This window comes from Hippopotamus amphibius, chromosome X, assembly GCF_030028045.1.
Source record: "Hippopotamus amphibius kiboko isolate mHipAmp2 chromosome X, mHipAmp2.hap2, whole genome shotgun sequence".
In the NCBI taxonomy this organism is placed as follows: Eukaryota; Metazoa; Chordata; class Mammalia; order Artiodactyla; family Hippopotamidae; genus Hippopotamus; species Hippopotamus amphibius.
The window spans coordinates 23,205,636-23,230,980 of record NC_080203.1 but is presented as its reverse complement, the minus strand read 5'-3'; the positions used below and the strand labels follow the sequence as shown (position 1 = coordinate 23,230,980).

The window sequence follows — 25,345 nt, the reverse complement described above, 5'->3', positions numbered from 1 at the left end:
TTGCGGCAAGTGGGGGCTACTCTTCATTGCAGTGCACTGGCTTCTCATTGCAGTGGCTTCTCTTGTTGTGGAACACGGGCTCTAGGCATGTGGGCTTCAGTAGCTGCGGCACATGAGCTCGATAGTTGTGGCTCACGGGCTCTAGAGCACAGGCTTAATAGTTGTGGCGCATGGGCTTAGTTGCTCCGCGGCATATGGGATCTTTGTGGAGCAGGGATCAAACCCGTGTCCCCTGCATTGGCAGGCGGATTCTTAACCACTCCACCACCAGGGAAGCCCAGCATTGGCTTTTTAAGAGTCCAGGACAGTTGTCCAGTCAAGATTCTGCCATTTCCTAAATTTGTCTGATTGTTTCCTCTTGGTAATTTTTAAAACCTATCCTTTTATACTCCCTCCTCCCACCTTATTTCCTGTAAACCGGAACTTTTTGGTCAGAGTTGGCAGAGGATTTATACTACCCTTTACTGCAGTTGTCCCATATAAATTAAAGTGATGGGAAGGAGGCTCAACCAGCATTAAAAATATTTATTTAAAATATTATCAGGTAATTCAGCCACATTTGACCATGAATAGGAAGTAGCCAAAATCTTTAGTGGAGTTAATGGCTCTGTAGGAAGCCTTTTTCCTTCTTTTTGTGCACACATGATTCAAAGTTTTAAAAAATAGAACCTGGATCATTTTTTCATTACAAAATTGCTGAGTTCTTAAATTGTATGTGTGGTCACCATTTATTCTGTTAAAGCTTTTATTTTGTAGGATTTAGGGTTCTGATTCTTTTCACAGCCTGTTGCATTTAATTATCATTAAATTCCTGGATCTCATTGATGAGGAAATTATCCATATTAGTGTGGGGCAGTAAACAAGAAACCTAAGATTATCTGTACCCCCTTTGTAATACCTTCCCACTCTGTTTTGGCTTGATTTTGACCTTCTGAAATGCTTAGATTTGTTTGTTCATGCTTGTTCCAAGACCCAAGATGATACTTAAAATCCCATGAGATAATGCTATTAGTAATGGTACCTGTTGTCCTTTTTTTATTATTTACTCTAAAATTTGAGTAAAACCAGAAATGAGTTCAATACCTGTGTTGACTCTCCCTGTACTGCTTTCACAGAGATTCTTGTGCCACATGCTCTTCCCCCCAAATGCAGAATAAAGTAACTGGCATAAGTCCTTTTCATTCTTCCTGATAGTGACTTTGCTGCTACTAGAACTGTTGGGATTAGCACAGGCAGCAAACAGAGGAGAATCTGTTTGTCATTATCTTTATTCCTTTCCAGATTTAACATAGATTTTTCTGGGTTATTCACTAGCATATTAAGTGGCATATACTCATCAATATTTATTCATTATACATTGGATACAAAGTATTATGGAGTTTATATGGGTTCTTGTAATTTAATAGTGATGAAAGTTTACTTGTATGTACAATATGGCTAAATTCTAAATCGAGGTTAATAGGGAGTTTGGTTAGAGATAATCTAAACATTACCTTTACTGGCTCATGTCCAGTGTGTTTGGTAAGTCAATATTTTGGAAAGCCATTTAGAATGAGAGTTGTGGAGCTTGTAATTTGTATTAACAATAGAGTCCTTTCCTGTGCTGTTTACTCAAGCCCTTATATGCTATAAAAGCTTATTGATTGACCAGCTAATCTCTGTGAAAATCAGTCTCAGAATCAGCCTATTTTGGTGTGTGAAGCTGGTTAGGTAGGGTGGGAGCAAAGAGTCCTTTTTTTAATTTAAATTAACACTTTTGCTCTTTTTAAAAAATATTTATTATTTATTTATTTATTTATTTATTTAGGCTTCGCCAGGTCTTAGTTGTGGCCTGTGGGATCTTTAGTTGTGGCATGCGGACTTCTTAGTTGTGGCATGCACGTGGGATCTAGTTCCCCAACCAGGGACTGAACCCGGGCTCCCTGCATTGGGAGCGCAGAGTCTTACCCACTGGACCAACCAGGGAAGTCTCAGGGGATAGTCTTGAAGTCAACAGATGAGTTTATACTGGAGCCAGGGAGCTTCTAGACGCATCAGAAGTCTTTAATGAGTAGTATGTGGTTGTAAATGGACACATTTGGAGGAACATTCTGGTTTGCAGGTGGACTGGACTAGTGGAGAGGAGACCAGGCTTGAACCTGCCAGATCTAGTTAAAGGTTTGGCTTGTAAATACAAAGATGAAAAAAGTTGAGGGACGGGGGAACCAGCTGTGTTTGCTTGGGGACATGTCTATTAGGAGAACAATATCAAAAATGTGAAATAACACAAATAGCAACTTGGTGATTAATTTGTCCCCAGTAGGTGTTTGATCTCTCCAGTAGGTGTTTACTTTGTCTTACTGATCTAACGATCCATTTCTTATCCTGTTAAGTGTATTGTGTGTTTCTTTTTATATTTTCACATAAATGAATCCTTTCTAGAACTTTAGTATCCGTTCAGTTTTCTGCTTTTTATTTTTAAATTTGAATCTGCCTCTAAATGACCCATTTACGTGATCTTAGCTGCATTTACTACTGGGAAAATTCCTCTAAGGGTGAATGCTGGGGTGAAGAATGATTTGCAGTGCATTTGTAGTATCCCAGTGTTGCCCCGCTGGGGACTCCTGAGCTCTTTTCCCTTTTTAAATGTGATCAACATGTAGCCTTTTGCAGAGTGAGCAAGTCAGTTGAACTAAGTGATTAGCAGCAACCTTAGGACCACCTTAAGAGAATGCTCTTTATTAGTGGGAGCTAAGTGGTGTTTCTCTTTTCAGAGTTGAACCTAGACTTGAAATAAATATACTTTATACCTACTTTATGCCTGAAGCCAGAGGAATAAACTCTTAATGTAAACCTACTGCCCCTCCACCAGTATCAAATTACTTTTGATTTAAGAATTTTTTCTTGTATCCATTCATTTTTTAAAAAATATTATGTTCCCATTATTAGTTGAGGTGCTTACTCTCTCCTGCTTGACCTACCTTCCTAGCCTGTTAACTATTCCCTTCGCCTCTATTTCCCTAGCCTTCTGCCTTCTCTCTTCAGGGCTGTGGGACTGATCTTTCTGTAATACAGCTTCAGGGCCTATCACTTCCTTGCTTAAAGGTAGATATGTGGCTCCCCCGTGCCTGCTGAATACAATCCAGATTGCTTTACCTGTCATTCACGGTCCCACAAAGTCTGACTTAACACACCTTTTTACATTTATTTCCTGCTATTTTCCTCATAACTCCCCACAAACCAGATGACTAACTTTTCCCTAATCTCACCTTGTGATTTACCTTCTCTGCACCTTTGTTTATTTCTACCCTCTCCCACTTGTAATGTCCCCACCGCATCTCTACCCTTTAAAATCCTGTGACTCTTTTAAGGGCTAGTTAGGTTGCATCTCCGTTGTGGAAAATGTCCCCTGACAGCCCCAGTTGAAAGCCATCTCTCCTTCCTTTGAACCCCTGGTTTTTTGTTTGTTTGCTTTAACCATTTATTGAGAACTCAGACTAGTAAATTACAGTAATGCCAAGCTATAAATTCTGGGAATCCTTACCCCAGTTCAGTTGTAAACCCGAGTCAGGGGGCATGTCTTTCCCTTCTATGTAGCCTCAATTTTCATACCCGCCCCCCCTACCCCCACCCCTCAAAGACATTTAGCTCAATGCCTTGCACTGGTAGATGGTCAGTGCTCAAAGAAAACATTTTGAGGGCTTGGTTTGACAGGTTATAGAAAAACTCTGCCTGGTTTTACCCATCATATCCTGTGGCACATATTCACGGGAGGGAAAATAGAGAAGTCTGTCAGACAGGCAGAGTCTCTATTTGTTAATAAGTAGTTCTAAATTTTAAAAAAGATTGTGCTCCAAAATTGAGTTAAATTAGATGTTTGGCACTCAGAATTAACTTCCACATTAAAAAGTGTTGTAATTACAATACTATAAATATTGTATACTTTATAAGGCACTATTACTCTATTTTTATTTCATTCTGTGTATGGTATTTGAAAGTCTAGGTAAACCTACAAAAGCATGTTTAATTCATAATGTACCTGATGATACTAAAAACCCTACGCATCATGTATGACAGTCATTTGGGACAAATGCATTCAGCATTACTACTTGGAGTGTCAGGGAACGCATACTTCCCCACCTCTAACCTCCCGCGTGTCTCTGCTGGTAAGATCAGGATTTCTCCTTTTACTCTCAGACCGAGACATGGGACTTATATCCAAGTTCTTGGTGGCCTGTGGCAGGGTTGGGAGTTGCTGGGGAGGTGCAGTGAGCTTGGAGAGACCAGGCCTGCTGCAGGCATACTGCGCCACCACTGCCCCACACCCCCTGCATTTTAGACTGCTTCCCTGTCCCTGTAAGGTAAATGTTATTATCCCTGTTTTAGAGATGAAGAAACCGAGGCTCTATGAAGTATAGTAACTTGCCTGTGGTCTGTACAAAATTAATAAGAGGCAGAATGAAGATTTGTACCCAGGACTGTCTGATACCCATGCCTGTACTCTTTCCACTAACCTTGCTGCTTTGTGACTGTCTTTAGCCTGCTAGGGAGTAGAATACATTCTCGAAGCTTTCCCCTGCCTCTCTGTCTAGGAAGCAGTCAGTTTATCCTTTTACAGTTATCTAAGGGAGCATAGTGGTAATGACTGTGGAGTCAGTCAGACCTGAGTTCTAATCCTGATTCTGCCACTTAATACCTAATAGTGTGACCATGGGCAAATAATTTAATCTCCCAGAGCCTCAGTTTCCTCATCTGTAAAATGGGAATAATATCTACTTTGCACATGTGTGCAGACTAAATGACATTGTATATGAGCCTGTGGCAGTTACTGCTACATGGCAGATGCCCCCTAAGTGGTGGCAGTAGTTATTGTCGCTGTTGTCATTGTTACATTGTAATAATAGCACAAAAGAGGTGATTAAAAGAGTACCTCCTTCCCTCTCCCCTGCTTCTCTTATACCCTATAGAAAAACACAGTAGGGGATAATGATGGATCTTATGGTCCACAAAGGTCTAAAATGAAATGAATTTCATTTCAGAGGGACTTCCATATTTCAGGACCCTAGGGGCCCTTGAGAAGGGGAGAGGGTACCGGGTGATGGAAAGGAGTTAGGAGATACTGCTACAGTGAGAAGCACAGCAGTGGAGAGGAGAGAAGCTTACCATCTCCTTCTGAATGGCCACTGTCGGGCTCACAACCAGATTCTTCCATCGAAGTGGCATTAGAGTGAGAGAGATGCACCCCCCAGCACAGCAGCAGGGCCTGCCTCCAAGCAGCACGAGAAAAGGAAATATCATTGGGCGTTTGGTTGGGTCAGCTGGCGGCTGTCAAAGGACACGAAAGTCTAGGACTGCACATGTATGTTTCTTGAGGAATAGTCTCAATAAACTGCACAAAAACTGAATATGCATAATAGAGTACTTTGCATATGAGAATATGTTCCATTTTCAACAATCATGATTTATTTGAAGAATTTAAAGCTGTTTAAAGTGTATGTATCTAGTAAGCTAGTGCATTCTAATAATACTGATCTGTTTCTCATTCTGTAAATTAATTCTAATCATTTTCTATCTGTCAATGACTTTCTTTTCCTGCTCTGCTCTCAGGAAGAAGACAGCTTCCTAGAAAAGGTAATGCAATCCATTGGTGGTTATGCGAAGTTTCCCTGTGCTCAATTAACGTTTAACCATGGTCCCTGAAATTTCTCCCAAGGCTTTCCCATACTAGAGACCTCTGATTCCAGGAGAATCCCCCAAAGTCCCGCCAGCTATCTTTAAGTGTGTCTGAAGTACAGGAAAGATATTTACTGCACCTGTCAAGTCACTGAGACCCAGTACATAAAAGCAATAGGACTCAAGGTTCCAAATTTGTATTTTTGAAATGAGAAGTAACTAAAGAGCTGTCTTGATGTATGTGAAAGCTCATGAGATGGAGGAGGGTACCGTTTAGCCATTCTCCATTTCCGATGATAGTGAAAGCAGAAGTGGATTTCTGTTGCATTAGGAGTGATTTGGGGGAAGTGATAATAGTAATTAATTACTGAAAGAGTACACAGATATGATCAAGAAATAGAGCATAGACTAGAATCCTAGAGCTGAATGAGATCATAAGGGATCATCTGGTAGAGCTCCCCACCTTCAGACAGGGTAGGGTGTCTTCTCCATTCTAACAGACAACCAAGGCCCAGGAAGGTTAAAAACCTGGCTGAAGTCATACTGCTCCTGACATCGGGGGTATGGGGCAGAGGGGACTAGAACCCGGGTCTTCTGAATACCCAGTGAAGGAACCGAGCGAACGCTTCTTCTGCAGTGCTTTGCCACCTCTCCATCTTCAAGCTGGAAGGTGCCTGGCTTCACACAGGGCCATCCGGTAGAGAAACATGGACTTCAAAAATATTCTTAAAGCACTTTCACACACTATCTAACGTGACCTCTCCATTTGGTGGAGTTTAATGCATTTTGATGGCGGGGATGGCGTACTATTTTTGTGCTTCAGTTAATAGCACTAACGTTACAAAGTGTGGGCTTATCAGGCACTGAATGTGTTCCATTGAAAGAAGACAAAGCGTGCCTGGTTTCCCTTTGAGAATTAGAGTTCAGGATAATTTGTGGACTTTTTGAAAAGTATTGTTTCTTGTGCATAATCTTTCTCTAGACTTCAGAGGCACAAGTATGACATTTCATATTATCACACGTGGATTTGAAAATGGATAGTGGATGGTGTATATAACCTACTGGCATTTTATTAACCTTTTTAAACCACTAAGGATTGAGATGGCTCTGCTTCCCAGCCCTTCCCTGTTAATAACAGGCCGTGTGTCTTTTCATCTTCAACAGTGCCTTGTTGCCTTAATGCCTTAGTACAGGAAAAGCGCTAATTGGATGTCAGATTTTTTAAAAAGTATATGAATCAGTGCTGAATAATTTATATATGGTAAGTTTGGAGGTGTCTGCTAAAGAATCTATACATATGTTGCATTTGGTCCAGAAAGTGAGCAGAGTGCATTATAGACGGTGTTTTGGCTCAGGTATTATGTGGATGCCTGGATTTAATACTTGCAACTGGAAAGAAGTTAGTGGATGAGCCACTGATAGAAGGTCTGGCAGCTATAGGAAATGTGAATATCAAAAGATAGACTCCCAGGGAAAGAAAGAAAGGAAGCAAAATGAGTATGAAGAAGATAGATTTTAAGTGATAACCAGCTGTCATACTGCCTTCTCTTCCTTGTTCCCTCAGAAAGGCACGGCGGCTTTAAAAGGTCACCAGTGTGTGTTGAAGAACAGAATGTTAAGAAGAGCCCTCTGCTCAGTTCTAGTGTACACACTCTCTGGAAGTAGTGAAATGCTTCTCTTCTTTCCCTTAAAGTGACATGGCTAAGGGTTGTGGATCAAACTTACAGCGTTTCCCAAATTTGAACATACCTTAAGCTGTAGGTGTGGGAGGGGGAAGTTGCCAAAAACTGGTCACCATTTTCTCCACTAGATTTTTTATGAAGGCTGCCTTCGGATGCCTTTTAACCTATTTCAGATATCTTTTTGATATAATTTATATTTGACTATACAAACATGAGATAATTGTTTATTCCCCATTTTCAAATTCAGATTTAGTTACTGATCTAATTTATGTCACTTCTGGGTTTTCCTCTGAGATTCTTTCAGGAAAATTGAACAGAGTAGAAAGTTAGGTGAAAGGAGTCAAAGCCCCGAGAGATCTTTGCTGAGCTATTACTATAAAGAATAACTTCTGGACTCAGAGCCTACACTTTTTGTGGTATTTCTGGCTCTTGGTATGCTGTATTCATTTTACTATTTTTGGATCTTAAGACTTTGAGTTTTAGTGCCTTAAGATTAGACCTTCTATGAAGCCTGACATATGTATGTATGTAGGTCTGATGTGAATGGTATCTCATTCCTGAGGACCAGAGAACCTCATTTAAATGAACAATGCAAGCTCTGATATTTGTGGCAAGACCTGAAAGAAGAATAAGTTAAAAGTCAACAAAAACCTACGTAGATGCTGCTCTTTCAAAGTGCTCTGTTGACAATTGTAATTTAACGGTCCATGAGTCTCTGGTGGTGTGTGGACTCTACTGTGAATGTATTGCTGGTTCTCAGTGTCATCCTTGAAAGGATTTACAGCACATAATGCATCCACGTTAAACATAATAAACCCAAATGGAATGCTTAACGGTTAAGTGAAGCATCTAGTAAAGGAGATCATTTAACTGTGGGAATCTGTATCGAGTGCCTTCTGACCAAGAATGTCCCAGTGAGAAAAAACGAAAAATCTTAAGAGATGAAGATCAGATTATACCCAAGTAAGCAGAATTTGAGGGGGATTGTTACACACAGAAGTTTTTATTGAGACCCTTTTGATTCTCACCCCTTTTCGTCTATTAGGAGAAATCCCTTCTGCAGATGGTTCCCTTGGACGAAGGTGCCAGTGAGAAACCTCTTAAGGTCCCCAAGGAGATCTGGCTCCTGGTAGATCACTTATTCAGACACGCCTGTCACCAGGTAAGTGAGAGTGGGCCTGCCCTGCAACTTTGGAAGGTGTGCGAGTCCAGTGGGAAATGATAATATCTCGCATCAGTATATATAGTGCTTTTAACTTTCCCAAGTCACCTCCACAGAGCAGCACTGTCACATCAGATTGCCTGGGCAGATGGAAGTATCCCTGTTTACAGATGTGAGAGCTGAAGCGCGCAAGCTAGGTGATTTACCTAAGACCATGACATAAGTGTAACGGTGGAGTGGGGCCAGACTGAGCTTGCCTGTCTCCTGGTTACACATGCTTCTCCCTGGACTGCTGAGCACCTGAGTCTGTAATGCCTGCTTTAGCTGTCACGGAGGCATAGCAGATTTCAAAGTCCAAAGCAAACTTCAAGCCCATTTCTCTAATTTGGTCCTCACTTTTCAATCCTATCTAAAATACCTGCCAGCCCTAACCCATTCTTCCAACAAAGAAAACTTTCTTGGGTCTAAATTGAAGGATAATGTCTTACCTATGGAAAAGTACAGAACTTGAAAACAGCGTTAGGTGTGGATATGCCCTTTACTCCTGCCCTGGTATTCTGTGTATCAGTATTTGAATGTGGTTCCATGTTTGGGCTCTGCCTTCTACTTGTGAGGAGGCTAGAAGTGGGAACACCTGATCTCCCCATCGAGTCATCTAGTCCCCTGCCATAGCAGGTACAGGCTGAAACCTTTGAAGATAATTTTCTAGTTTGAAATAAAGTTTCACACAGATTATAGAGATGCTAAAGAAATGAAAAGGTGCCATTGTCACACATCTGTTAATCACGAATTGCACCTCACCCCTTCCCTTTGCTTCCTGCTGCTCTTATGATCCCTGGGTGATCGTCAAGACCTTAGTGCTGATTATCTTGCCTTGTTCCATCCATTGTGACCTCTTTGGTAGGAGGACCTGTTCCAAACCCCTGGAATGCAGGAGGAATTGCAGCAGATCATTGATTGCCTGGATACCAGCATTCCCAAGACAATCCGTATCCTTTTCAACAAAGGCTTAGGAAGCTGGATGTGTACTTGCCCAAATTCTTCTTCCCACCTATGTTTGATTTTTGTGTTTCCATCTTTATTTTCTTTGTAACTGTCTTTTCATAAGGTAATCATTGACTATACAGTTCTCAATTCCTTTCAGGAAACTTTTGACCTCTCTCTGTATCAGACTCTTACTAAAAGGAATCAAGGATTAGCTAACAATGACTTTTAATCGGCATGGGACATAGGACCCACAGCCATGGTGCTGTTCTGTTTTAGGCCAGTGATAACTCCTGTCACCAGGACAAGGAGAAGGATGGGAAACATTGGTGACTAGTTTCCAGTGTGAACTGTCATTTTGCAGGCCACATTCCCTTGACTCTCCAATTGGGCCACACCTCCCAAGAATCTTTAATCAATTCTATAACAACTCAGCTGCAGCATACCTGGACCAATAAAATATCAAACCCCAATTAGGATCAAGGTGCCCTGAATAAGAGGAAGGAAACCGTCCCTGAGGGATCTTGAGGAAGGGAGCAAATCGGGTCTAAGTGTGGCCTTTTCCCTGGAGCCTCTTTCCCTTGACAGAAGTCAATCCAGCTGGCAGTAATCACTCAGTGGCTGAGGCGCTGCTCATTTTCCTGGAAGCCCTGCCAGAGCCTGTCATCTGTTATGAGCTCTACCAGCGATGCCTCGACTCTGCTCAGGATCCCCGGATCTGCCGACAGGTGACTTTTATTCTCTGAGAATATGTTTGACACAAGTCCCCCCACAGAGAAATGGGCAGCCAGCTCTGTGGTAGGATGGGTCTGGATTTGTTGTTTATGGCAGGGCACCAGCATTGAGAGTTGGGACCCTTGCATTTTATATTTTATATTTTCCTATTATATTTGCCACCCTTTTCCAGTTGGCCTGTGGAGTAGGGTGAATACCTGTACTCTGGGGTAAGGTTGATAAAACTGATCATACATGGGATTGTGGCTGATGTGACCAGGAAGGGTGGGTGACGCTTATGAGCCTTTCTTTTCGTCTTCCTGGTGTTTCTTGTTAATCTTGACATGATTTTGATGCACAATAACTGACAATACCTCTGAATCAGATTAGTGAGTATCGGGAGGCGCTGCCACCCATGCTGAATGACATTGCAGAGAAAACCATTCAGCTTGGCAGATGCCACAGCCACCTGCCTGGGGATGGGAAAAGACAAGGCTAATACCCATCTGCTCGTGAGGCAGGGTGTGCATGTGAATGTGTGGTAACCGCCTGACCTGTTCATTGAGTAGACAGGGGCCAAGCAGTATGACCATTCTGCCTGGGGAGTTATCATTTGACAGGTGCTGTGTTGGTCATGAGTAAATAAAGGAGGAGTCCTGTAAGGGTTGGATTATAAACTGCTTTTATGGCAGCCGTGAGCTCTTCTTACTCCCTTTCTCCACCTATTATCCTTACTGCCCACTCCCTTTTTTAAAAAACAGGTGATTTCCCAGCTTCCAGGATGCCATAGAAATGTTTTTCGTTACTTGATGGCATTCCTTCGAGAACTCTTAAAATTCTCTGAATACAACAACGTCAGCGCCAACATGATCGGTAAGAGCACTTCCTAAGAACGGCCACACGGGGGCGATGGTCAGGACCGTCCGTGTACGGTGCACACGTGTATTCCCTTCCTGGAGTCCAGGAGCGTGGCAGTCACTTCCCCCCACTGCCCTCATCCCCTGGCCCCCCAGCCCCCATCCCTGAGGCTTTGGCTTTGCTTAGGTCGTGTCTGACCAAGGGTTTTCCCCTTTTCTTTCTCTCGCCCTCTAGCTACTCTCTTCACTAGTCTCCTCCTAAGGCCTCCACCCAACCTTATGGCAAGACAGACTCCAAGTGACCGCCAGCGTGCTACCCAGTTCCTTCTGAGTTTTCTGCTTGGGAGTGATGAAGACTAATAATAAGCCTTTTCCTCTTACTACTCCTAGATTCTAGAGGAGGAAGGTCTTGGGCACCAAGTATTTGAGAATGATTTGAAAAGTCATGCCACAGGAAGGGTCTGTTGCAGAATTTCGAGGCTGTTGGCATGAAAAAGTTCTGTTTCTAGTGCGAAAGGAAGAGCGTTTCCTAATCCCTCCCTTACCATATCCTACGCAGCAAGATACTTTTAGACTTATATTGCCAAGCCAAAGTTACCATATTTTGGTGTTTTTGTGTTCTCTCTTTGTAAGGCAAAGAGATCTGTATTTACACTCCTTTACCTGGGGATGTGTTTGTTGCCCTCCTGCCCAGCTGTCATGATTGTCCTTAGCACCCGAGGCCTAGATTCTGAGATGTTCCCATTCTAGGCTTACAAGCACTACTTGCTGTAGCTCAGACCTGTCTGTAGTCCTTCATCTAAAGCACTTTGGCCCCACTCCCTCCCCATATCACCACTTTGCACTCTACTCCGCTAATACTATCATGTCGAAGGAAGTCTGGGTGAGGCTAGTGACGCCTTGGGTGTCTCCGACAGTGAGTTAACCATCTCCACGTGGTTGTTGCATGCACTTGCGTGTTTCCACTACAGTGGCATCTGTCCGTTTCTCTAACATTGGCCTTTTATGGATCTGCAGTGGGTGGAACCATATTCTCTTGTCTCAGACCATACTTAGTAGCAGAATATTAGGGACTATTAGAGATGACATCTCATTGATGTTAGAGAATCACAGAGTGGAAGCACTTTGAGTGTTTCAAGAGTGAGAATATTCATGTTCAACAGGTCCTGCTTCCTACCATCCCTTTCAGTTCTGATTCAAGTTTTACACGAGAACCAATCCTGGGTGTCTGTGGCGCCCATCCCCCACTTAGAAATTCACCTCCAGAGCAGCACTTGTACCCTAGTCAAAAAAGGGAGGCTGCACCTCAAGTGGGCCTCTCTGTAGAAGCTGCTCCTTCTCCCAGCAGGAGTGCTGAGGATAACCCTTAGAACCCCCTCTACAGTCTCCTGAAATACCAGGGAGCAGATGTCACCCCCTCCCCCATCAGGACTGACTCTGGGCTCTACAGCCAGCTTCCCTTGGCTCCCAGTCACCTTGTCCAGTGCTGTGTAAAAGAGACTGTGCAGTGGGATGAACCAAGCACCTTCTCTCCCTCCCAAGACAACTCTGAGCTTGTCATTTACTCACGCTCCCACGGTGCATCCCCTTTTAAAAAAAATTAGCCTATGTTGGTTGGCAAAACTGCCTGATGCAATTGGCTTCCTCCTGGTTTTCTTTCATTAAAGCTAACCTGAGTTGACTCACTGTCACATGTTCACATGAAATCCCAGGAGCTTCATGTATAGGCTGTGTGTGTGGTCTTGGGCATTGACTCCTGACTGTTCCAGAGCATTGAAGGAGAGAGCCAGGGAAGCCCCGCCACTGAGTGGTTCTCCAATTCCCTCGTCTCTTATGCACTGAGTTCTTTGCAGGAAGAAAAGATATGTATCCTGTGATATTCTGGCTAAAGCCTGTCCTGATTGGGAATAACGGAAGTAGGAGTCAAGTTACTGGTGCCAAATAGCTGCAGATCTGATAGGTCTGCACTGGGTGTTGAACTTAAATAATGGTAGACTGAGAAGAACACTTTTGTCATCTCCACTAGTCCAGAAAGGGATCGCAAGAGAGGCAGATGATAGATACTGGGGCAAGGTCGTAACACAAAGACAGGGAAATGCCTGTCCTGGACCATTTCCCAGTCTGTTGCTACCCGGGGCCTTCAGGTGGTCAGGGATGTGGTTAGTGGGGGCCGTGTGCAGCGTCCGGCTTGCTCTCCATAAGGCAGATGAACTGAGTTGCTTTACTGCCTCAACCTTCTTTCCAGCTCTGGTCCTGGGATGTACACAGGGTTGAGGGTTTTAGACAATCTCTAGGAAGGGGAGACAAGAAATAGAGCAGACATAAGAAATCTACTTCCCTGCCGTGCCTACTTCAGCCCCACCCCCTAATTCCTTACCTCTAATGTAGTATTTCCTAGACCCTCTGAAGTAAGGAGTTTAGATCCAGCTGGTAGGGAGGGACTCTGCATCTATTGTTTTAGGGAAATGGTTCAGCCCCACGTGGTGATGTTGCATTAGTCTCCCTTTCACTGTTTCCTGATTCTTATTATGTAATTGTTTGTTATATTTCCCCAAAATGTCTTGGTCACTAAGCAAAGCTGCTAGTGGGATTCTGTATTTCATGTCATCTTTTTTATTATAATTTATTGCAGATTTTTTTCTGAATAAATATATGTTGTGTGAAAAATCAAGGTGTGATCTTAAGAAGAACTGAGGAGGGAGGCTTATGTCACTGGGTCCCACTTGACGGGCTGCAGTCCCCACAGCTACGCCTGGACTGTCATTTCCTGTCTTACCAGGAAATATCATAAGAATTCTCAGTATATTTGCCCTTGGAGAGGAGAAGAAGCCACATATTTCAGAGGTTAGTAAAGCAGTCACAGTGCTTTCAGAGGCCAGCCAAGGATCCTTGTTTTGACTCTGGGGATTCAGCAAGAAAATAACACTGTTAGGAGAAAAGCTGTTGATTCTTCATGCCCATAAATGTCACACTGGGTGAGATCCACGATGACGCCAGCCCCAGGAATCTAACCAACTCTGTCATACACATTTCAGGAGAAGCCAGTTGGCCTTGGCAGCATAGGCTCAGTAGTTTAGATGCACCTCCCAAAGAGCCTGTTTTCACGTAATTCATTTTGAAACTTTGGAAAAATGAGTTTTGAACTTGTATTACTTCTTGGGATGACAAAGTCTGTAAATCTAATTGCGCTTTTTTTTTTTTTGCCTCTAATCTGAACTCTAACACTCTACAAGGAAACCCCTAATTGGAGCACGGTGCCTTTATTCCCCTGCCACCAATCTCTAGTGTGAATTTGGGCATTCTGATTTCTTTCCCTTCGAGACTGAAGAGGCCTCAGCTGGAGGCTGCTTGTCAACCAGGGCCCTCTTCCAGTCCCCTCTGACTGTGAACTTGACCCTGATGCATGATGCATGTGCTGATTGTGTTGTCATGAACAGTTTTTCTAGCTCCACCCGAAGCCTTGGCAGAAGAAGGTATTTCCTTTTGCAAGTGATTCCCCCAGTGGATGGAGACCAACAGCCAGCAGTTTGTACACAGCAGCAGGCGGTGTGGCAGAGCAGCCTCAGTGACTGCCTTCCCAGAGGTTAGAAACCGTCCCTGGCTACTGTCACAGGAGACCCGTGAAGGCCTTCCTCAGCGCAGGGCCGGTTGAAGACCTGGCTCTTGGTGTAGTCTAATGATCTAAAGCCACACGCTGCCACAGTGAGATCACCACGAAGGGTTAGGGAGAGAACCTTGGTGGTGATGTAATCCAGTCTCATTCTGATAGGCATAGTTGGGCTCAGAGGGGACAATGAGTGATTTTAAATGTCACTTAGGTTAGTGACATGGCATGGCATAGTAGGAAAAAAAGAGCTTCAGCTTTGGAGTTAGACCTGGTTCTTTTTTCTAATTCTTTTTACAGAATTTTTCAAACATATAGAAAAGTTGAAAGAAGGGACCAGTGAACACCCTAGACCCCTAACCTGTGCTCACCAAGTGCTATCATTTTGCCCAAATTGCTTTATCTCAGAGGGGCCTGGTTTCAATCTGGGATCTGCCGCCACCTCCTTGTGTGTGATCCTGGGCTGGCTAACCTCTGGTTTCCTGGCCTGCCAAATGGAGTGGGCATAGTACTGATCTTATATGGCTTAACTACATCAGTCTCATCACTTCCCTCTTAGAAACCCTTCAGTGACTTCCCAGTGCATTTAAGAAGAAAATCCACACTTTCCTATGGCCCGCCAGGCCCTGCATTATTAAATGAGAAAGAAACAAAGTGCAAACACGGTACCTGGCACATAGCTGGTGCTGTGTAGATGTTAACAGGTCCCCACTCCCCCTAGCTCCCCACTGTACGGTGTGACCCTGGCCCTGCTGCACTGCCCTAAGCTTTCTGGCTCTCACTTGATGTTGACAATCTTGTCAGCTCAGTAAATTCTGACCCCATGCTCAGCCTGCCCTTCTTCCCCCATCACAGGCACACCATCGCATCTCCTTCCATACTTCTACATTTCAGTTTTGCCACACATCTTTTGGGGAGTGGGGGTGAGTGTAAATTAAAGGCTGAACAATGAGCTGCCATCACCAGCATGTGACACCTGGCTGCTGTGAGCCTCGAACCTTGAACCTTGGGAACCCCACCCCTTCTGCCTGCCCTTGGATAAAGCCCCCCTCTAGTTTCCACCTTTGCTGCTCCTCACCTGAGTGCATTCTTTCCCAACCAATGCTGCCTTCTTTCTCACCTCAGTCCTGTGGAAGCTGCGCCCAGGCCCTGGTTCCCTGGGAGGAGACCAGGGATTTGCCTGTTTCTCAGTCACACTTTGAAGCCATGACTGCGCTGTTCAGTGAGTAGTTCTCAACCTTGGCTACTCATTAGAATCATCTAGAGTATGTTTCTCAAAGTGTGGGCCCCAAGCCAGCATCACCTGGAAACAGGTCTAGATCAGTGGTTTGCAACTCTGGCTGCACAAGCTGGGGTACTTTATAAAATACCAATGCCTAGGCTCCACCTTGGACTGTCTGAATGCTTATCAGTCACCCTCCCCTGTCCCCTGCCACTACACTCTGACGGTGTCCTTCCACTCCTCCGAATGAGCTAAGCTCTTCCCCACCCCAGGGCCGTTGCACATGCTGTTTTCTCTCCCCAAAACCCCCCTCCCTCACACGCTTCAAGAAAGCCTCAGCCTCCGTCTTTGCCCTGCTTAACCCTGAGTCACCACTTCCCCCCACCCCTGTCCCATTCACTCTCTTTGCTCCCATTCTTGGGCTCCTGGCACAGTGTGCTGGCTGGCTGACTGCCCCTGGGCCTACCATGTACCATTCATTCCACAATCCTCCTTTTCATCTCTAGCTGACCCTTCATAGACCTGCGCCTCGGGGACCAGGGAGGCAGGGAATCGTAGTGGGTCTTCACACAGGCTCCAACAGCCAGACTGCCTGGGTTCAAATCCCAGCTCTGCCTCGTCCTAGATGTCTGACCTTGGGAAAAAGTAAATTGACTTCTCTGGACCTCACTTTCCACATCTTAAAATAGAAGTAACAGTAGTGCCTTTACTCAGAATTTTCATAAGATGAAATCAGCTAATATGTTTAAAGGGTTTGGAACAGTGTCTGGTGCATAAGTGCTAAATACATGGCAGCTAGTATAATTATTCCAAAACCCTTCACTAGCCTCAAAGCCCAGAACCCTCTTCTGCTGCCCTTCAGCTCCCAGCAGGTGACTGCACCCTCTCCTTTGTGAAAATGTCAAAGCGGTCAGCCGAAGCAGCCCTCTCGAAGCCCTGCACTGTGCATCAAAATGTCTCCAGCTTCCCTGCATCCCTCCCCCTTCCCACCTGTCTCGGAAGTAAGTGGTCCTCCATGCCAAAGGCAGCTCCTCCACCCCTCCTCCTCACACCCTCACTGGCCTCGTTCCTGTCACCATCCCCCCTCCTTTTACATCTTCTACATCAGCCATTCATTCAAGTATTTGTTGCGTCTCCTGTGCGCCAGGTGCTGTTCAAGGTGCTGAGGATATAGAAGTAAACACAGTAAAATGGCTGCTCTCAGAGTGCTTTCTCTAGGAGGGTGGGGCAGGATGGGGTAGACAGACATAGAAATAAACCATGCACAAGGTAACTGGAGATCAGGATGCATGCTCTGGAGAGAATAAAGCAGGGTGATGTGCCAGAGGGCACGGCAAGGGGACTTGGTCAGGGATGGTCGCTTTGAGGTGGTGATATTTTTGTTGAGACCTAAATCTCAGGAAGCTAAAAGATCCCGTATCTTGATTTGAATGAGGATTACACAGTATATACACACCACTGTCCCACAAAAAAAAAAAGCTAACTGCACCAGATCTGGCAAAGAACCTTCCAAGCAAAGGAAAGAGCAAATGCAAAGGCCCTAAGGCAGCAAAGGAGCTTGCCGAGTTCAGGGGACAGCCAGGCAGAACACAGTTGGGGGGGTGGTGCTAGGCGAGAGATAGGCAGGGACCTGGTCAGGTACGGAGCCCAGGGAAGGAGGCTACCTTTTATTCGCCATGCAGCAGGAAGCCATGATGACTTAGGAGTCATGTGATTTATGCTCCCTCTCCAAACCTTAATAGTAATAATAACTACAGCTATCATTTATCCCAGGTGCTGTACGAATACATTTAACCTCACCTTTAGCCTTGACAACCACCTTATAGGGTACCACTTTATCCCACTTTCACAGGTGAAAAAAAACTGAGGCTCAGAGAGACTACCTAACTTGGTACTTGGCTAGTGACAGACCAGAATATGACCCCAGACCAAAATTTGTGCTCTGAAACACAGCCACTATCGCCCCAGCTGGAGTGGGGGTTAGGGTGGGGATGCTCCTTGAAATTCCTGTCTCTTTCAGCTACATCCCAAGATTTCAGGTCAGCTGCATAACCTGCCAGTAGCTCAGATTCAACCTGACACTGACTCTGACCAGCTTCCCCTGGCATCCTGCTGTCTCCCATTACCGAGGCTTGAATCCTTGGTTATTTTTGGCACCTACCCCACTTCTAATCAGTCACCCATGGCAAACAACAAATATTAATCAAGCACCTGCTAAGTGTAGGCCGCTATGCAAGGTTCGGAAGGAAATCAAAATGAGTAAAACTGGTCATCACAAGATAAGATGTATGTAATATTTTTTAAAAAAAGAAGGAAAGAAGGAGAAAGGAAAGAGGGAAAGGGCGGGGGGGTGGGTGGGGGAGAAGGGTGAAAAGGTGGGATGAGACATCCACAGAAAAGAGTCCAAGATCAAGTCATTCACTGTCTCCTCCATTCGGCCCCTCCTTGCCACTGCCCACCTCCCATGCCCCACCACTGAAGTCAAACCCTCATCACCTCAGGCCTAGGGTAGCCCCCCTAATTCCTTTCTAACTTATTTCTCAGCTGCCAGTACCTCTCCCTTTCAGTCTATCCTACACACATCACTGCCAGACTTATCTTCCCAACGCACTGCTTTGATGTTATTCCCCTAATCAAAACCACTCGGGACCCCCTCGCCCCCGCTTACCACAGAAGTGCCAGTTCCCCAGCCTGGCATTAAAGTGCTCAGTCTCTTCTGCCCACCTCTCCCCCAGAATCTCCTGCTCTTGACTTTCTCATGCCTGTGTCAGCCACCTGGAACCTTCCAGCCCCTACCACTCCACCTGCCCAAACCCTATCACACCCAAATGTCACCTCCTTCTGGAAGCCTTTCCCCATAACTCGTACCTCCCCTGAACTGTTAGAACTTTCCCTTGGTACCACTATTTTTAAAACGCCACACAACAAAGGGTGTTATTGTCACTGGAAGCTTCGTGAGAGTGGAGGTTCAACCAAAACCAAGCTAGGCATATTTTGGGTTTCCTCACAATGCCTCACAGGGACCAAATGCTCAATGATACTTGGTTAACAAATATTGTCCCTCAAAACACTTAAAAGACACAAGTCTGTATACAATAGGTGTTCCTGAAATGTGTATACATTTAATTATTCATACTGAGGCCTATTAACTTTGGAGGCGTTCACGTGTGTGTATGTAGTAAATTATATTAATTTAGTCCAAGAAGATGGCTTTTAGCAGCCATCCAGTACTATTTTCTGTTGTTTTGTAGGCAACAGAATCAGCCTTGCTGCATTTCCTTCCTAAAAGTGATTCTCAAAGTTCCTCAAAAATTTAAAAATAGAGCTACCATATGATCCAACAATCCCATTTCTGGACATAGACCGAAAAGAATTGAAAACGAGGACTTAAAGAGATATTTGCACACCCATTATTTGCAATAGCCAAAACACGGAAGCAACCCAAGTATGCATTGACAGTTGATGAAGAAACCAAACGTGCTACATACATGCAATGGAATATTATTCAGCCTTAAAAAGGAAAGGAATTCTGACACATGGTACAATACGAATTAACCTTAAGGACACTGTGCCAGTGAAGTAAGCCAGTCTCAAAAAGACAAACACTGTATAATTACACTTGTATGAGGCACCTAGAGTAGTCAGATTTATAGACACGGAAAGTAGAATGATGGTGGCCAGGGGATGAGGGGAGGGAGAAATGGGTAGTTGTTGTTTAATGGGGACAGAGTTTCGCTTTTGTAAGATGAAAACATTTGGGGGATTTGTTGCACACTACTGGACCACACACTTAAAAATCAACCATTCAGAGGGGCAAAAATAATTAACCAACAGTGATAAATTTTATGTTAGGTCTTTTACCACATTTTAAACATTTTTAATTTTTAAAAAGTGATTCTTCGGACTTCCCTGGTAGTCTAGTGGTTAGGACTCCAAGCTTCCGCTGCAGGGGCCACAGGTTCCATCCCTGGTCAGGGAATTAAGATCCCGCATGCCACTCGGCAGGGCCAAAACAAAAAACAAGAAACAAACAAACAAAAAAACCCAGTGATTCTCAAAAGGCAAATTTGACCACATCAGCACCCTTCTGTTTAAAACTATTTAGTGGCTCTCCAGAATTTTTCCTGGACCTACGAGGCCCAGCGGATCTGAGTGTTACTGAGTGCAGCCTCCTGACTGTAGCCTCTTCCCACGTCCTGCCACCCCCATTCTCTTTGTGTCAGCCACTCGGGACTTCTGTCCTTGACTGCTCTCTGCCCCCTCTCACCCAAGAACCAACTCCTCCCGTGCTAGCTCTCCTCACACCCTTTCCTCTCCCCACAAGCACTCATCCCAGTTTGTAATTATATTTTCATTATTTGATCAAGGTCGTTCTCTCCCACCAAGTCAGGAACCTGCGGAGGCAGAGACCACGTTCTTTTTTAAAATTTCCTTGCTATGGTGTCTCCAGCACGTAGCCTACTGCCTGGCACCCAGTAGCGTATGTCATTTATAACTCTAGCGTTGGCAAAGGCGAGGGAAAACATGCACGTCTGCTGCTTGTCAAAGGGTAAATGAGCGTCACCTTGCTAGAGACAGTATGGCAACGTGTATCAAGAGCCTGGAAGCATTCGTAGTAGTAATTCCGCTTTTTGGAAATGATCCTAGAGGAGCACAAGGGCAGAAGTCCACAGAGGTTCATCCCAGCATCATCCATTAGGGCAAAAAACTGGAAACAAGCTACATAGCCTTCCCAACCGGAAGGTGGGTCAACACGTTGCAGATTTTTATGGATGAAATACTATGCAGCCTTTACAAATAATTCCTTGCAGAGGAATGGTGACATGGAAAAATGCTAAGATGTAACATTGAGTGGAAAACAAGATATAATTAGGTATGTACTGAATGTCCTAAATTTTAAAAAATCAGATATAAAGATAATACATACATGTAATGGACAGCATGGTGACTTTAGCTAACCATACTGTATTATATATTTGAAAGTTGCTAAGAGACTAGGTCTTAAAAGTTCTTATCACAAGAGAAAAAATGGAACTCTATACAGCAAGGGATTTTTTTTTTTTTAGGCTGCACTATGCGGCTTCTGGGATCTTAGTTCCCTGACCAGGGATCAAACCCAGGCCCCCTGCAGTGGAAGTGCAAGGTCTTAACCACTGGACCACCAGAGAAGTCTCGTGTGCAGCAATGGATGTTAATTAGACTTATTGTGTCATTTCACAATATATGCAAACCTCGAATCATTATGTTGTACACCTGAAACTAATATAGTTATATGTTAATTGTATCTCAATAAAAAATAAATTTAGAAAAGATAACACACAGACACAAGAATGGTAGACAGCAGTCACCCCTAGGTGATAGCACTGCAGGCAGCAGACCCTCCAGGAAGCCTATAAAGGAAATTTTAGAAGCCATTCAAAGGGAGGCCAGGGCCTTTCTCCTGAAACTGCAAGCTGCTCCGCACAGCAAGCAGAGTTTTTCCTTAAACTGCATGTGCATTTGCAGTGACTTTTGGGGTGTTGATGGAGATTATGGTAAAGCCCCCCAAGCCACTCTCTGGTGCCAACGTAAATGCTTTTATTTTTTTGACTTTTATATTTGTTTGGTTTTCTAAATGTTTTACAATGAGCATGCATTACTTTTTATATCAGATTAAAGAAAACATTATTTCATAAAAGAAAGACATGTCTGTGTGTTGGATGAACGGACACAGTGTCCTGCTGAGGCATGTAGGCGGCTGGAGAGGGCCTCGTGGGCACGGAGCCTGGCCCACTCCTCGCGGCTCCCTCACATCCCAGGCCTGCTCTGTCCTTCACATCTGCAGCTTTCACGCCTCTGGCTTCTGGCACTTCAGACCAGAACACCATCAGGCAGCCTAGGGGCTCCCGGGCCAGCCAGCATCCCATCTTGACGGTGGTTCTCGGGGCTCCATGGAACATGTCCCTCTGAGCCATGTCCACGCACAAAGACACTTGCCAGGGCCATTCAGCCATCCTGGGCCACTCCTCTACCTCTAATGGTGCCCCTGGCTCCGAAGAGCAAGGAGCATTTACCCAGTGTAGCTGTGGTCAGTAGATGGCAGAGAATGGCTGTCCACAGTTGTAAAACGGGTATTTAAAGCTACAGTGACTTTTCTCATTTCCTAATCATCTCTTTCTATTTTGAGGCATTTGCTTGACTATTCCTATATCTCTTGCTTATGGCCTGAAAAATCAACAAAAACAAAAACATCTTTTCAAGACTGGATTGTAGGGACTTCCCTGGTGATCCAGTGGTAGAGAATCCGCCTTCTAATGCAGGGGATATGGGTTCGATCCCTGGTCGGGGAACTAAGATCCCACATGCCATGGAGCAACTAAGCCTGCGCACCACAACTACTGAGCACCAAAGCCACAACTAGAGAGCCTGCGTGCTGCAAACTACAGAGCCCATGCACTCTGGAACCCTCGAGCCACAACTAGAGAGAAGCCCGTGCGCCACAACTAAGACCCAACACAGCCAAAAATAAAAATAAATGAATAAATATTAAAAAAAAAAAAGACTGGATTATAACCATCTAAAGTCCATGGAGGTGTCAGCCCTCCATTTGGCTGAAAAGCAGATGGAATTAAACAGCATTTTCCTCTCTTGCCTGCTTCCCCATCCCTCTTCCAAGTTATTTAGAAATATTCACTGGGAGTGGGGAGGTAAATTTGTTGCTGCAAGCTGGGGAGTTAGATCCTCTCTGGAGAGGGGTCAGTTGGGAAGGAGGGGTGGAGGTGGTGAGGCAGCCGGAGGAGGGGGAGGCACAGATGTGAATGGGGAGGAACAGGATGATTGGAGAGGAAGCGGAAAGAAAGGAAACCAAAAGGCTGATTATGGGTTGAATTGTGCCCCTCCCCCTAACAAATTCATATGTTAGAGTCCTACCCCCAAGTGCCTGTGAATTTGACCTTATTTGGAAATAGGTTCATTGCAGATGTAATTAGGTAAGATGAGGTCACATTGGAGCAGGGTGGGCCTTCCTCCCACATGACAATGTCCTTATAAAAGGGGGAAATTTGGACATGGAGACACACACAGGGAGAACGCCATGTGAAAATGAATGGGGAGGTCCAGGCGATGCATCGACAAGCCCCGGAACACTGAAGATGGCCAGCAGATGACTGGAAGCTGGAGGAGAGCCTGGAACAGATGCTCCCTTACAGCCTCGGAAGGAACCAACCCTGCTGGAGCCTTGATCTCAGACTTCCAGCCTCCAGGACTGTGAGACAATAAGGCACCAGTCTGTGGTACTTCATTGGGCAGCCCTAGCAAACTAGGCTCTTTCCAGCAAGGGTCTTGGGGGCAAATGAAATGCTGACAGAAATGCACGGAATTCCTAAGCTCACCCCCTAAACTAGATGACCTGATACAGAAGAGTTAAAGCTGAAGGATGGAAACCTTCTACTCTACCAATCTGTCCCCCCGCCCCCAACAGCCACACTCCTTGAAAGAGTCCTCTTCATCCTCTGTGCCCACTTTCTTGCCTCCACTGCCCCCTTCCCCCTTTCTGGCCCGTCCCTCTGACACTGCTCTCACCAAGGTCACCAGCAACCTCTGTGTTGCCAAAGCTGAAGGTCATTTCTCGGCCGTCACCTTCTCTGACCTCTCAGCAGCATTCCACCCCTTCTCCTGGACACTCCCTTCCACCAGGCTGTTAAAACCCTGTTCTCCTCCCACCTCACACACCACTTGGTCTCAGGCTCCATCGCAGGCTTGGCATCCTCCCTGCCTCCCTGCTAAATGACAACACATCCTTACTCTATAGCCTAGCTCTGTAAACCCCACTCACTCCTCCATCTGCCACCTACGTGCTAGTGAATCCCCAAACTCTCTGAAGCAGTGTTGTTCCCCCTCCCCCACCTTCTACTTCTATTTACAGTGGTGTCACAGCCCATTCAGGTCAATATTCTAAAGTCATTTACTTTAGGCAAAAATTGAATATACCCAGAAAAATACCCCCAAAGTGAAATAATGTTCCCAGAAAGCATGGCATGCTCATGTGCGTGTACGTACACACACACACACACACACCATGTACAATGGCATCTATAAATATATGGCCCGTACTCAGCCCAGGGAGATGGTCCTACCTGAGACCCACTGAAGAAACAGCAGAGCCACCAAACCCACCTCTTCATCTCACATCATTCCAGAGCACATGCTTGCTTGGCCAAAGGGCAGGCGGAATCACTAGAATACTTTCCGTTGTCATTTTCTCTCTTTCTTTGGCAGCATGAGTAGAGTGGAATTTAGGTATATAAATGCTTGTAGGAAACTACCTGCTGGATACGTCCACTAGGATGTCCCACAGCTGTCTTACAATCAATATACCCCACACCGAACTCATCGTAGCCCCATAAACCTCCTCTTCCTGTGCCTTCCATGAATGGCAGCACCGTCCCACCCTGGCAATCCTCATGTCCCTTCTCTCCTTAGACAGGCAGGGCTAGGGGCAGCGCAGGCTTGGCTGGCAGTGTGCTTGGCATAGCCCGTGAGCTAACACAAATGGTCTGGCACAGTCAAGGGGCAGGTACCTATGTGCAGTGGCCCTGGTTGAGATTTAGACTTAATCCAGCCACAGTCCAGGAGACCCAGAATGCCAGGATGGCCTGCTCTGTGAGGATGGGCACAGGAGATACTGTTGAGAGACCCAAGTCAGATGCCCCGCCCACCTACCCACCCACGTAGGCCCATTTAAGATGTCCACAAAGACCCTCGATAAAAAAAAAAAAAAAAAAGGCCCTCGACTCTATATTTGATACGGCACTCTCCTGTGTGACTGGTTCGTAAATCACCTCTGGAGAATTCTTATAGAATTATGTCTCAGTCGCACTGAGGGACTGGCAAAATATAGTCCAAGAGCCAAATCTAGCCCATCATCTGTTTTTGCAAATAAAGTTTTGTTGGAACACAGCCACGCTCACTTCCTCACGTGTTGCCTATGGCTGCTTTTGTGCGGCAAAATCAGTGATTATCAACAGAGACCATAGGGCCCGGAAAGTCTAAAATATGCACTCTCTGCCTCTTTACAGAAAACATTTGCTGACCCCTGCTCTAGACTGTGGTGGTCTGAGCCCACCACCGCTGGAGACCGGGGTCCCTTAACAAAGCACCCACAAACCTGGAGGTACTTACCTGATGGTAAGTACACATCACACGTCATTTAACCTGCAGGAATTAACATATAAGTGCTCAGAACAGAAAGAGAGATAAAAATCACTACTTTGTGCAGTGATTTCACCCCCTACCCCTCAATGAGCACATAGCTCAGATGAGCATGACATACATGGGAACTGCGACTCTGCTGTTCCCTCAGTGTCAGTGCCTCTGTGCTTCCCCCGCGGGAGCATCTCCCCTATGCTAAGTGCGATTCTAGTGTTTACTCTTTGATAAGCCGTGTTGGGACACCGTACAGCTGGCTCCATACTTCACACTTAAACCAAG

General features: G+C 45.1%; 1 protein-coding gene across 3 annotated transcripts in view; it reads left to right on the top strand.

Annotated features, from left to right (window-relative positions):
- OCRL (OCRL inositol polyphosphate-5-phosphatase) overlaps positions 1 to 13,990 on the top strand; it is a 47,847-nt gene extending 33,857 nt beyond the window's left edge. Inside the window, exons 19-24 of one of the 3 annotated variants that reach the window (XM_057718406.1) lie at positions 5,587 to 5,610; positions 8,380 to 8,496; positions 9,401 to 9,485; positions 10,081 to 10,208; positions 10,956 to 11,067; positions 13,684 to 13,990. In XM_057718406.1, coding sequence (XP_057574389.1) covers positions 5,587 to 5,610; positions 8,380 to 8,496; positions 9,401 to 9,485; positions 10,081 to 10,208; positions 10,956 to 11,067; positions 13,684 to 13,745 — 528 coding nt within the window. In that variant the 3' untranslated portion in view covers positions 13,746 to 13,990. The other 2 variants (XM_057718404.1, XM_057718405.1) reach the window with 2 other exon arrangements.
- Positions 13,991 to 25,345: the final 11,355 nt, after the last annotated feature.